The sequence below is a fragment of the Platichthys flesus genome, chromosome 19 (genome assembly GCF_949316205.1).
Source record: "Platichthys flesus chromosome 19, fPlaFle2.1, whole genome shotgun sequence".
NCBI classification, from domain to species: Eukaryota; Metazoa; Chordata; class Actinopteri; order Pleuronectiformes; family Pleuronectidae; genus Platichthys; species Platichthys flesus.
Genome location: NC_084963.1, coordinates 9,037,884 through 9,050,525, shown reverse-complemented (window position 1 = coordinate 9,050,525; position 12,642 = coordinate 9,037,884). Strand labels below are relative to the sequence as shown.

General features: G+C 42.3%; 2 protein-coding genes across 2 annotated transcripts; both read left to right on the top strand.

The window, feature by feature from the left end:
• Positions 1-1,185: 1,185 nt before the first annotated feature.
• On the top strand, positions 1,186-4,426 carry LOC133975136 (bone morphogenetic protein 10-like). The gene is made up of 2 exons (XM_062413024.1): positions 1,186-1,771; positions 2,112-4,426. Exons 1-2 carry the CDS (start codon positions 1,450-1,452, stop codon positions 3,158-3,160), a joined length of 1,371 nt encoding a protein of 456 aa, XP_062269008.1. The 5' UTR covers positions 1,186-1,449; the 3' UTR covers positions 3,161-4,426.
• A 1,738-nt stretch (positions 4,427-6,164) lies between these two features.
• Positions 6,165-12,615, top strand: smad4a (SMAD family member 4a). Its single transcript, XM_062412583.1, has 11 exons — positions 6,165-6,535; positions 7,114-7,435; positions 7,544-7,718; positions 7,954-7,983; positions 8,072-8,272; positions 8,473-8,580; positions 8,726-8,776; positions 8,881-9,064; positions 9,185-9,353; positions 9,696-9,834; positions 10,568-12,615. The coding sequence occupies exons 2-11, from the start codon at positions 7,196-7,198 to the stop codon at positions 10,777-10,779; spliced, it is 1,509 nt and encodes a 502-aa protein (XP_062268567.1). The 5' UTR covers positions 6,165-6,535; positions 7,114-7,195; the 3' UTR covers positions 10,780-12,615.
• The last annotated feature ends 27 nt before the right edge of the window (positions 12,616-12,642 follow it).

Here is a 12,642-nt window from a genome sequence, read left to right as displayed (position 1 = left end):
TGAAAATTTTCATGCTACACAGGGTGAAAAATCATGAATATTATCTGTGTGAGGACTTCAAACACAGCCACAGAGGTGGGTTTAGGCTGGATGTCGATTGTCAAACTTAAAAGAGGTTTTCAAGTTTTCCAAACACAGCAGAGCTCCACAGAGGCCAGATGTGTGTCAATTATTCAAAGAGTCTGTGAAACCCCACATGTCCCTGCAGATACAAAATAAAGATAATAAATGTAAATATTCATACAGAAAGGCAGGTTTAACAAATGCGTAGTTATTTAGCTTGTGAGCCACTATAATACGACACAGCTCCTCAGCGGTTATTGCAATAATGTATTTTTCCAATTACTTCATCTACCCCGAACAAAGCCCTGTTCTTTGAAAAAACAACTAATATCACAATATATTGACATAAAAAGTGGATTCAATTGAACATTTGGATTTACTAACTGAATTTTTCATAACCTCTGCAAAATTATATAATCCAGAAAAATAATGCAATGGGATCTAGCAGTGACTCAGCAAGGGATTACCATGCATCAAGTTCCATATATAGCTACTAACAAAAAAAACAATGACGTTCTTGTGAACCTGGTTTATATTCACATTTTCTCCTCAAAAGTCACCTGGTGTCTTGGTGAAAATATCTTTATATTCAGTATACATATGTTCTCTAGCTAATTTTTAACAACCGGTTAGTATCTGTTTGCGAGCTTATATTCAGTTGATGGCAATGATCGCATGTGAGTTGTCAGAAGCAAAGTTTAAATCAACAATCTTCACCACCCAGTGAAAATGTTTAGTGCAGTCTTTTTTCCGAAGGCAGATGTACAGAGGTTAGATCGACACTGGCCTCTTGTGGAGATTGCGCTGCATGAATTATACAATATTATTAATTGATAACATAGCAAAGTTTTGAATCTTTACACATTTTAAAGGTACTGAAAATTAGATATCTTTATTTCTATCGTTTCTGCCTTTTATTCGGAAGGACACCATCGTTATTTTAATTATAGCATGGTGAAACATATATATTTATTGGGAGGCTGGAATAAAGGCGTTGCAATGGCAGGTTTACTCTTTGGTTTGTCAAGAGAAAGATGCAGATCCAAAATGAGCTAGAATATCAGTGGGAATTAATGTAATAAGTGAGTGGTGGGGAAAGAGAGAGAGGAGGGCCGAGTACACAGCCTTAGTGACATCTCGACACATGTCAGCGCAGCACATTGGACGGCACAGCCCTGCCCTCACGACCAGACCACAGGACCAACGAGGGCAAAGCTGTTTTCTCTTTGCCCCCAACACCAACCTGTTGTCCTATTTAACCAAGGTCAGCCCTCCCTCAAAAACCTACAACTGTTCGCAAAGGGTCCTCTCCCAGAAGGATCCCTCACATCTTCTCATCGGCTTCTCAGTCTCTGGATCTTAAACCCGTTCCTCCACTTCTCCACCATGGCCGCTGGCTTTATCCGCTCCCTGAATGTCCTCCTTCTGGCGTTGACTGGCCTGAGCTGGAGCAGTCCCATCAGGCCCCCCGAGACCCACCGCAGGCCGTCAGTTGGCAGGGACGTAGGTGATAATCCGCTCCTTGACGCGCAGGACTTCATGAGGCAGATTCTGTCCACACTGAACCTCACAGAGCTGAGGCCCCAGCCCAGGGCCCTCGCTGCCCGTAAGGAGCCGCCCGAGTACATGTTGGAGCTGTACAACCGCTTTGCCCACGACCGCACGTCTGTGCCCTCGGCCAACATCATGCGCAGCTTCAAGAATGAAGGTACAGACTTGTTTTGTTTAACACCACAAACAAACAAACGTGTAAAGATTGCTGCACTTTATGTTCATTAAAGAAACATACAAATAGGATGTCAACAAAACTGAAATGGTCAATGTAACCTTCTAAAAGGGATTGTGTGTTTAACTTAAAATAACAAAAACATTCCGCTTTTAACAATTTTTGAATTATGTGATTTAAACAAACTCAATACATTTGTTATGATAGCTGTGTTTTTTTTAAATAGGGGTACGTTCTAATATTTAACAGTGTAACGTGAGTTTTGACCATGTAAAAGCATGCAAAACGCATTGAGACACACTTATTGATATTTTAATTTCAGATTCCTCCCCCTACAGTTTAACGGCCGGGGGTGTGCGGATATTTCCCCTGATGTTCAACCTCTCCATGCCCCACCACGAGCACATAACCATAGCCGAGCTTCGCCTTTTCACCCTGGTCCGGCGGGCCCAACGACCACACTCTGGCCTTGACTGCAAGGTGACCATTTACAATATACACGAGGGCGTTGTTTGGACCAGAGAGGTGGGGAAAGAAGGCGGAAGGAGGGAGAAAGAAGAGGTGGTGGAGATGAAGGATCTGGAGGAACTGGTGACAAAGCATGTCCATGTCAGAGATAACAAGTGGGTGTCGTTTGACCTGACTCATGTGGTAACGCTCTGGCGGAAGTCGGGGTGTGCGGCTCACAGATTGGAGGTTCATATCACGACTCCAGAGGAGGACGGGGCCACGCGGGAGGTCACAGAGGAGGGTGAAGCCTCGATTGAGATTGATATCGACAGGAGCTCGGAGGGAAAACAAAACGCCGTGCTGATTGTGTTCTCAGATGATCAGAGCAGGGACCACAAACAGGATAAACAAGAGCTCAGTCAGATGATTGAGCACGAGAACGACCTCGCTGAGAGCACAGGCCGGAGCCAACAAGCTTTCCGGGGGCACGTCAATCACAACGCTGGCCTCGCAAACCAGGACGACCTGGACAAACAGTCTCTCCTGCAGCTGCAGTCCAACCTTATCTACGACACACCTCCCCGAATGCGTCGCAATGTTAAGAGCGAGCCGTGCAAGAGGACGCCGCTCTTTGTGGATTTTAAAGACATCGGCTGGGACGCGTGGATCATCCAGCCCCTGGGCTACGAGGCCTACGAGTGCAACGGGGTGTGCAACCCGCCGTTGACCTCCGAGGTCTCGCCCACCAAACACGCCATCGTGCAGAGCCTGCTGAGTCTGAAGAGTCCAGAGAGGGCCTCGCGTGCCTGCTGCGTGCCCACTAAACTGGAGCCCATATCGCTCCTTTATCACGATAACGGCGTGATCACTTTCAATCACAAGTACGAGGGGATGGTGGTGGCGGAGTGCGGATGCAGATAGTCCTGAAAACACAGAGAGATAGAGACTGCACGTTGCACACGTCTTCCCACATTTCAACTATATCTACTCGAGATCTCATACAGTGGCGTGTGACGAAACAAACAACACACAATTCTGGACTTAGTTGTACATTAGTGATGGACACAGATTTGTGCTGAATGTTGTAAATTTGCAATTGTATAAAGGAAAAGCAGTTATTATATTAGTGTAGAATATAAAGCTTTCAAAGCAGGTGTTATTCAGTCTGTCATGCTTTGTGACGATGTGGTGGGTTTTGTATATGAGAGTGTTTTTTGCATCATCAAGATAAAAAGTGGATTATCTTGATAAATCATTGCAACATCCCTGCGAAACATTTTTACGAATCTGAGGTTAATCATTTAGATCTTCTATTGATGAAAATGATATTGTGATAATTATAGATTTTTTCTTTTATTTTCCGTGCAGCCCTGGGCCACACATCAGACAAAATGATCATAAAAAGAATAAAGAAATTTCCAAACATCGTGGGAAAAATATCTGTTCAAGCTTTTTGGATCACTAGTCACTAGGTTAAATATTGCAGTAACACCATCTGATCAAGAAACAATGTGTATGTCAATAGATCAGTGTGTATGTAACCCTATGTGCAGTATTTCATGGTGCACAACCTGAATTTTGTAATATTTAAATGTGGATTCAGAAGCAGAATAGCCAATTTTAAACAGACTAAATTCATACTGCATCATTATGTGAAATGCCATCATGCATTTTCCTCAAAGGATTTCTCAGAGCTACATTTAGCTCAGGCAGAGATTCCTGACGCACAAGTTGAGCGGCTCCTGCTTATCCAAACTGAACTACTCTGTCATGACAAATACGTTATACCCACTATATCACAATGACTTGCACTACTGTTAGATTGCTATATGTTTGTTTTTTTTATATAAAAATTCAGTTGTGATTAAATGCCAAGATGCTTTATAAGTAGGAATATATATTGTTTCTGTGCCCTGTGGCATGTTTGAGCCATGGAGGTGATTTAAAAGCTGTGACATTTCTTCTTTTAATTCTGCTCTTCAGAAAATCTATCTATGGTGATGGCTTTTGATCACAGGAGGAGTCTCTGAGCTCTTTGTGACTTCTTGTCTGGATAAAATGTACAGTTTCTGTTCCCTAACGTCGCTGTCAGCTGCTGGAAATCTTGCTTCACACCAGCCATTCATATCCTGCTGTTTTGGTTCTCACGTCGAAAAACATTAATAAAATAAAATATCTGAAAGCAAATTTAGTGTACAACTCGTGTCATTGCCAGGTGATCGCAGCATTCCCCACCTAACAACCTTAATCCCCATCCCTCCCGCGTCACATGCCTGACGGGCCTCTCTCTACCCGCGTCCATGCCACGGCGATAAGGAGGTGTCAGAGCCTGGAGTCTCGTAGACCGTCACTCAGGATGAGACGCCACTCCAAGTGGGAGCATTTGTGAGAAGGTGGTGTCAGATTCCTGGTCTCCAACGCAGACTAGCTCTATTGACGATCCTGCCGGCAGGTCGCTCGCTGCCCTCTGAACCCTTCTCACTTCCTCTTTCTGACACGGGCATGCGGACACCCTTATCAAGGCCACGGCAACAGAACAATGGAAAAAAAAACATGTCACATCATCACCCAGCCTCTGCTGTTAACAGTTGGAAGCCGATAACAATAATGGCATAACACTGTGGAACTTTCTAAATGAACAGGATCCTCAAGTGCGCAGGGCAGGGATTTTAACCGACAGTGAACTTATTGATCTTCCAGCACAAAACAGAAATATAACTTCAATAAGTGGCCTTTTGCTGATTTAGTTTAAAGATGTATACCTATGTTAATCCAGTGACTTTAAGGATTCAATCACTCTTGATATTCGTCTTCACAAGTTTGCCATTAAGAACAACCCACTTAAATGACTCTGTGTGTTTTGATCCTCAGTTTGATTTGTTCTCCTGAGTAAATTCCTTTTTAATTTTTAAAATACTTAATTGGACAATTTGTTTTATGAACAACTACATGAACAAATTTAGCCTTAACTCAAAGTTCACATGAGGACATTTCCAAGTCATGTGTGCAAATGAAAGGATTCTCAATATTTTCATTGTACAAATGGCAGAGTCGTGGTGTCAGTTGATCAGATACCATAAAATGATTGATATTATATAGTTATACATTTTGACTGTGGAAGAGATCATTTCAGGATACTTCAAAGTACTGTAAAAACACTTTGCTTAATAAGTACAGAGAGAGACTGGTATGCCTGTGTTCAAGACCTCCCTGACTACCTACATATTGAATATCAAACATATTAACTGTTTAGATTAAGATATTTTTCAAAGTAAAATCCAACATTTTCACTGTGGAATAGATCATTTCAGGTAACTTCAAAGTACTGTTAAAACACTTTGCTCAATAAGTTCAGAGAGAGAGACTGATAAGCCTGTGTTCAGGACATCCCTGACTACCTACATACTGAATATCACAGATTTTTAATGTATATATTTGGAGATTTTTCAAAGTAAAATCCAACATTTTCACTGTTTACAATTTTTACAAAGTGAAGTCCAAAATTTTAACTGTGGAATAGATCATTCCAGGATACTTCAGAGTACTTTAAAAACACTTTGCTCAATAAGTTCAGAGACAGGCTGATGTGCTGTGTTCAAGAACTCTCTGACTACCTACATATATGAATATCAAACATATTTACTGTTTTTATTAAGATATTTTTACTGAATATCTTCTTCAAAGTAAAGTCCAACATGTGTACAATCAAATCAGTTCATTTCTGGATATTTCAAAGTACTATAAAACACTATAGTACTTGAAAAATCTCCAAATCTATACAGTAAAAATCTTATTATATATATAAGTTATATATAAATATAAGAACCATGTTTATATTCCAAGTGCATCGACGCAGATGTGTTGTGTATTTTGAAAAAAAGGAAAAACAAACAGCAGCGCCACGCCTGTCACATTTCACGCGTGCATGCGCAGTCGCAGCCGGGTGGGTGGAGATGCGTTTTTTTTGTTTATTTTCGTGGCCAGCTAACCAGCTAACCGGCTAAAGCTGTTTTCCAAGTTTCAGTTGAAGTATTACACAGATAAAGGCTGAACAAGTGTGCGTTTAGATAATATGATTCTGTAGCATTCCGCGTGGTAGCGAAATTGGGCCAGAAGAGCCAGCGTGCTAGCGAGGTGTTGAGGAACCTTAGCTGTTAGCTGCTAGCTGTTAGCTGTGGGTTATGTGCTAGCAAGCTAGTCGGGGCTGGGCAGCATATCGAAAACCAGGTCGCTGGAGCCACCCGCTTATAACCTGATAACATTTGGACTATCGCTGCTGCATCGACAAAAAACACAGTAAGTACAATAACCAGGGTGTGTCTGGTGTTCGCCATGTTATGAAACGACTTGGCTATAAATTAGCATTAGCCAGCTAACGCTACGATACCCAGCTGTATCTAAAGTCGACATTAGCAGGGCAATGTTAGCTAACTGCATGCTTTTTTTTTATTATACTGATAATAAATTTGTTTTACATTGGATATGTGATTTGTAGCAATCCATATATGTTTAATTGAGTTTAGTTTTGCACTACTGAAGCATTGCTCGGATTGGATAATGCTACATGTGTTTACTATCCTTCACACCCATCAAGGCTTGTTAGCTGCGAAAAGACTGTTTAAACCCTGACCCTTAACCCCCGTGGTCATTTAATCGTGAATACGTGATTCAGAAGTTACCATTGTTGTAAACACATGTATGAACATGGTTGTTAGATCGAAGATGCCCAGTCAACTAGTAAATCCCAGTATCCCAGGCTCGTGGCTGTTATTATCAAGCGTTATTTACCTGTCATCTAACCCTGAAGAGGCTTTAATTCATTGTACAGTGTGAACTTTTGTGTGAACAGGGCTGTACATCTCTCTCTGTCTTAGATCGCTGAAAAACATTGGATCGACAATCATTTCCCTCCATCCAACCGGACAGCCTCCCGTAGGTTGAAGCCTCAGGAGCAAGATGTCAATCACAAACACTCCCACGAGCAATGACGCCTGCCTGAGCATTGTGCACAGCCTGATGTGCCACAGGCAGGGAGGCGAGAGCGAGAGCTTCGCCAAACGGGCTATCGAGAGTCTCGTCAAGAAGCTGAAGGAGAAGAAAGATGAGCTGGATTCCCTCATCACAGCCATCACGACGAATGGAGCGCACCCGAGCAAGTGTGTAACCATACAGCGGACTTTGGATGGACGTCTACAGGTACAGTAGCAGATACACAGTACCCTGTTGATTTATATTCAGGTAAAATTGTGAGAGACACCACAGAACCACTGCCTTTCTCATTGGATGTCCATCTCTGTGCCCTAGGTTGCAGGACGCAAAGGTTTCCCCCATGTTGTCTATGCTCGACTGTGGCGGTGGCCTGATCTACACAAGAATGAACTGAAACATGTGAAATATTGCCAGTATGCCTTTGACCTGAAATGTGACAATGTTTGTGTCAACCCATACCACTACGAGAGGGTGGTCTCTCCAGGCATCGGTAAGTGAGAGTCACAGGTTTGTGACCAGAAAACATTATTGTAGGTTATGGACCAATATAAGATGATATCACAGGTAGACTGAAGGATTTTGAAGCTTGATACAAGTTATTATTAGAACCACACATGCAACTCTGCTACCGGATATTTTCATTGATAATGAAGTTATATGATTCAGTCATCTGTTTAAAGTGCAGTCCATGTTCTAATTCTGACTCTAATTATCATTTTCCACAGATTTATCAGGACTGACGCTTACAAGCTCAGGTCAGGAGTTGCCAGTCTTCCTGTGTACGTTGCTTCTAATTTTTGTAAATGTCCATCCGCCCTAATCATGTTTGTCATCCTGTGTTAGGTCCACTAATGGTAAAGGATGAATATGACTGTGATAACCAGCAATCTCACTCCAGCTCTGAGAGCCACCTGCAGACTATCCAGCATCCGCCGTCAAGGCCCGGTCTTCAGGAGACCTTCAGCAGCCCCGCTCTACTCCCCCCCGATTGCAGCGGCTCAGCCTCAACCTCTGCTTTCTCGACAATCAATGCTGGACCCTTACGTAAGACACCTGACAGGGAATACAGACATCAGCAAAATATAAAGAATAATCATGTTTTTACCAGTCAGAATTAAATAAATGAGATAAAGTCGACATAATTAAAAAAATGACAATAATTAAATTAAACAATATTTTTTAGTGTTAAGCTTTAAGATTAATTCTAAATCACAAACTCACTCTTTTGATTGTACGTTTGACAGATTCGACCCCCAACTGGGGCAGGAGCAGCAGCTTCCCCCCCGTGGTCCCTCCGCACCAGAATGGTCATCTACAGCATCACCAACCCATGCCTCACACAGGGCATTACTGTGAGTGGAAGGAGAACACGGACACATCTGCAATAGTCTCACATTATTTAGGACAACTGACAGAACATCTGTTAAGGTCACAGTCACACATCTTCTTTTTGTTACCTTATTCTGTTTATTAATTAAAATTGACATTATCTTGCAGGGCCTGTTACCAACGAAATAGCCTTCCAGCCCCCTATATCCAATCACCCTTGTGAGTATCAAGATGGAAAACAATTCACATATTTACTATTTACAAATCCTAAAACTGGAACTGTAAACAGTGTAAACCATTTTGTCTTTTTTTCTTTCTCCAAGCTCCAGAATACTGGTGCTCCATCGCTTACTTTGAGATGGATGTCCAGGTAGGGGAGACGTTTAAGGTGCCGTCCACTTGTCCAGTAGTGACTGTGGACGGCTATGTGGATCCATCGGGAGGGGATCGCTTCTGCTTGGGCCAACTGAGCAACGTTCACAGGACAGAGAACATAGAAAAAGCCAGGTACGCCCGGCTTCTATGTAATATTTATGATTCAAGCAGATAACAGGGATTATCCGTCTCTCGTGCGTGACGTAGTGTCTCTGTCCTCTCTGACTTACTTCTCCCCTCTTCTGACCACAGGCTCCACATTGGGAAAGGCGTGCAGCTGGAGTGCAAAGGGGAAGGAGATGTGTGGGTGCGCTGTTTGAGTGATCACGCAGTGTTTGTGCAGAGCTATTACCTGGATCGAGAGGCGGGTCGTGCCCCTGGAGATGCAGTTCACAAGATCTACCCAAGTGCTTACATCAAGGTGAGATTGCAGTGTCTTGCTTCTACAGTTAAGTAGTGTTATTAGAAAACACACTTGTAGTGTTCTTGGCAGCGGCTATTTTTGCATACACACCAGTAATTGAGCCACGGTGGAATGAAGGCTCTAATGTGAGTATGGTGGATTAACTGTTAATGCTGTAAAGCTTGAGGCTGTAGTGAAATATGTGGAGCATCCTCTTTCCTGTTGTTGTTTTCTCAAGGGACAGTTTATCAAAGTGGGAATCTGGCCCGTTCAGTTGACAGTCAAATGGTTGAGTGTTCATTTAATATCTTGGCTTGCTCTCAGTTGTGAATGTTTGTCTCGTTCTTCCCCCCCCACCAGGTGTTTGACTTGCGTCAGTGCCACAGGCAGATGCAGCAGCAGGCAGCGACAGCTCAAGCAGCAGCTTCAGCTCAGGCTGCGGCGGTGGCTGGAAACATTCCCGGACCCGGCTCAGTGGGAGGAATCGCTCCTGCCATCAGTGAGTGTTGTAACTGCTGCACTTTCCCCTCCAGCATGTGTATTACAATGATTGCTTCTCAGCATCGTCCTGTTTTAGGCGTTTTGCCTCCAGACTTTCATCAGGGACTCTTATGGCACTGCAGTGTGCTGTTAAAGTCTGTATTTTCTTAATGGATAACTTCTTTACTATACTAAACCAACTTGATTAATTTGTGTTTACCAAATATGCAGCTGGATTATGGAGGATAATATAAATATTTATTATTGTACCAACTTATTAGGTCTGAAAGGACTAAGCTAAAGTTACACTGCAAGATATGACTAAGGGGCTGAGTATTATCCCCAACAGACCCAGATGTGTACAAATTGGCCATTACACTGCATTTCTCTGTGGCATTAACGATTTTATTCCAGACATCTGTCAGATTTCATAATGAGTTGATGTTAAAATGTACATATTTACCCTTCAATGCCATGTAAGTGCAGATATACAGCTGAAGTGGGAGTGTTGTGACTATACTATGCAGGTTTTTGGATTTTCTCCTTTATCTTTGCATCAAGTAAAACTCGGTGGTCTGATCTGAGTGGGAGATGTGCTTCTAATAGCAGTCGTATGTTTTCTATTTAACATTGTGTCTGGTTTATGTTCCAACTTTTACTACAGCAGTCACTTCGCTGACATATCTCTCCGCTGTGTTTTGGCCTAGAGTGCCACATTGATCTGAAAGTTGCTGCTTGTACCTCCCCTGCAGGTCTGTCGGCTGCTGCAGGCATCGGGGTTGACGACCTGCGCAGGCTGTGCATCCTGCGGATGAGCTTTGTGAAAGGCTGGGGGCCCGACTACCCACGGCAGAGCATTAAAGAGACACCCTGCTGGATTGAAATCCATTTACACCGAGCGCTGCAGCTACTGGATGAAGTTCTGCACACCATGCCCATAGCTGACCCTCACCCGCTTGACTAAATTGAAAAGACATTAATTGTACAAAAGCAACACAAGAACAAAATCAGACTGTACTTTTAACAGACCACTCCACCTATAGGCCTGGAGCAGCGGCGGAGGGCCGCAACCACAGGGACAATGAGCAGGTTGTAGGAGTAAAGAACAAGGGCGGCAGTATACTCACACTGATTTCAAATGAAGTGCTGCGAGCAGTTGTCGGTTTACTGAGTTCCACTCCAGGCCTGTAAGTTCAGAGACTTCCTGGAGGAGCATGTGAGTCACATTGGGAGGAGTTGTAGTAGCACAGTGGAAACGAAGAGGATGAGCATGTTAAAGGTAGCCAGTATTCCGCCACTGTTCAACAATTGGAACTGCACACCAATACGAAGTGAACCCGTTTCTCAAATCACAAGTTTGATCATGATCATGTCCACACTGAGATTAAAAGATCCAAAAGCTCTTTGAATATTTAACAAACTGACAAAGACACTGTAAGAAACAGGGAACGATTCGTACTCTGGATTCTTCAGTCAGGACATTTTCTGTATTTTATTTTTTTAGATGTTTGGAGCCCCCAAATTCCTTTTTAATCTATTTATTAAAAAGAGCTAACTATTTAGCTCCCCACCATTTGAGCTGAGCACAATGTGGAGCCTTGTATTGGATGCAAACCTGTCGTATACCCTGTTTATGTAAATGTGATTTCAGCTGGTGGACACTGCCGGTCCAGTCCTCCCTCACTGGTCCTCCGGTGCTGATGTTGCTTCATGTAAGTGGAGATTTTTTCTTCCCAGTCGCAGATTAGTACATTTATGTGAGATCATGTTATTATTACTCATTTTCTTGTGAAATGTAATCTTGAATATTTTTCAAAGCTTTCAGCTTTGAAAAACATTCATACACCCCCTATTTGAATAGTTGTTTTTAATAAGGTAAAGAGCATTTAAAAAAAGGCCCATTTTAGTTGAGCTAGGCTTCTCTTTATTAAACTGTTCCATTATTCTAACAGCAATCGTGAGAAGTGATGGTTTTCTATTGAACTTTTGCAAACCACATTTTATTGAAACTATAAAAGAAAGGAGAGATTATTATACATCTATCTGCTTCATTTTATTTTTAACTTTAATTTTATTTTTTTTAACTAGATCCCCATATAGTGTCCATTAGCACTTTATTATTTTGCCTGCGTATGTTGTCTTGTTTCTTTTGTCGCCTGTGTGGTTACTTGTCGTATCCATATAATATCTTAGTATAGTATAAAATTAAATAATGTACACTGGGTTCCAAATGTCTGAGACTGTTTTTGGACCCCAAGGTAGTTCAAAGTGCTGCCTGCTCAAAATCTATGTTTTTAGTATCAAACATTCACTCTCAGCTGGTTTGAAAGAAACCATGATTATTAAAACTTACAGAGGTGTGGTTTTCCGAAATACGGAAAAAAAATTGAGCACCACCTTTCAAACCTGTGGGCAGCGAATCGTTTGTACTGAAGACACATTTGTTTGGGTGGAGCATCTCCTTGGATTATCTCACCTCCACCTGTTTTCATTTGAAAATAACACTTAACGTAGAAGACAGCTGAGAAAAGCAAGTTTGGACCGAACTGTGAGAGGAAGCGTAGCCATATTGAAGCCAAAAATAACCCTCTGGAAAGTGGAACCGGTTAATCAGCCTGCCGTCATTTCAGTGTTAACGTTGCTTCTGAAAGCTTTGTTTCATTTTCAACACTATTCGGGTATTTGGAGCTCTGTTTACAGCAGTTGCAGTATTTTGTACCTTTTTGCTACCGTTATAGTGACGAACCATTCTGGCCAAAATGGAAACGTTTAAAAAATAAACAAAAATAAAGTCAAAGAATGCTGTACAATTTTCAGGAAATGCAAG

Bases quoted from the DNA above. Each gene is read 5' to 3' on its own strand.
- LOC133975136 (XM_062413024.1), top strand. From the start codon at position 1,450: ATGGCCGCTGGCTTTATCCGCTCCCTGAATGTCCTCCTTCTGGCGTTG. The intron at 1,772-2,111 runs GTACAGACTTGT...TTTTAATTTCAG, and splicing joins GCGCAGCTTCAAGAATGAAG to ATTCCTCCCCCTACAGTTTA.
- smad4a (XM_062412583.1), top strand. From the start codon at position 7,196: ATGTCAATCACAAACACTCCCACGAGCAATGACGCCTGCCTGAGCATT. The intron at 7,984-8,071 runs GTCAGGAGTTGC...ATCCTGTGTTAG, and splicing joins ACTGACGCTTACAAGCTCAG to GTCCACTAATGGTAAAGGAT. The intron at 8,273-8,472 runs GTAAGACACCTG...TACGTTTGACAG, and splicing joins AATCAATGCTGGACCCTTAC to ATTCGACCCCCAACTGGGGC.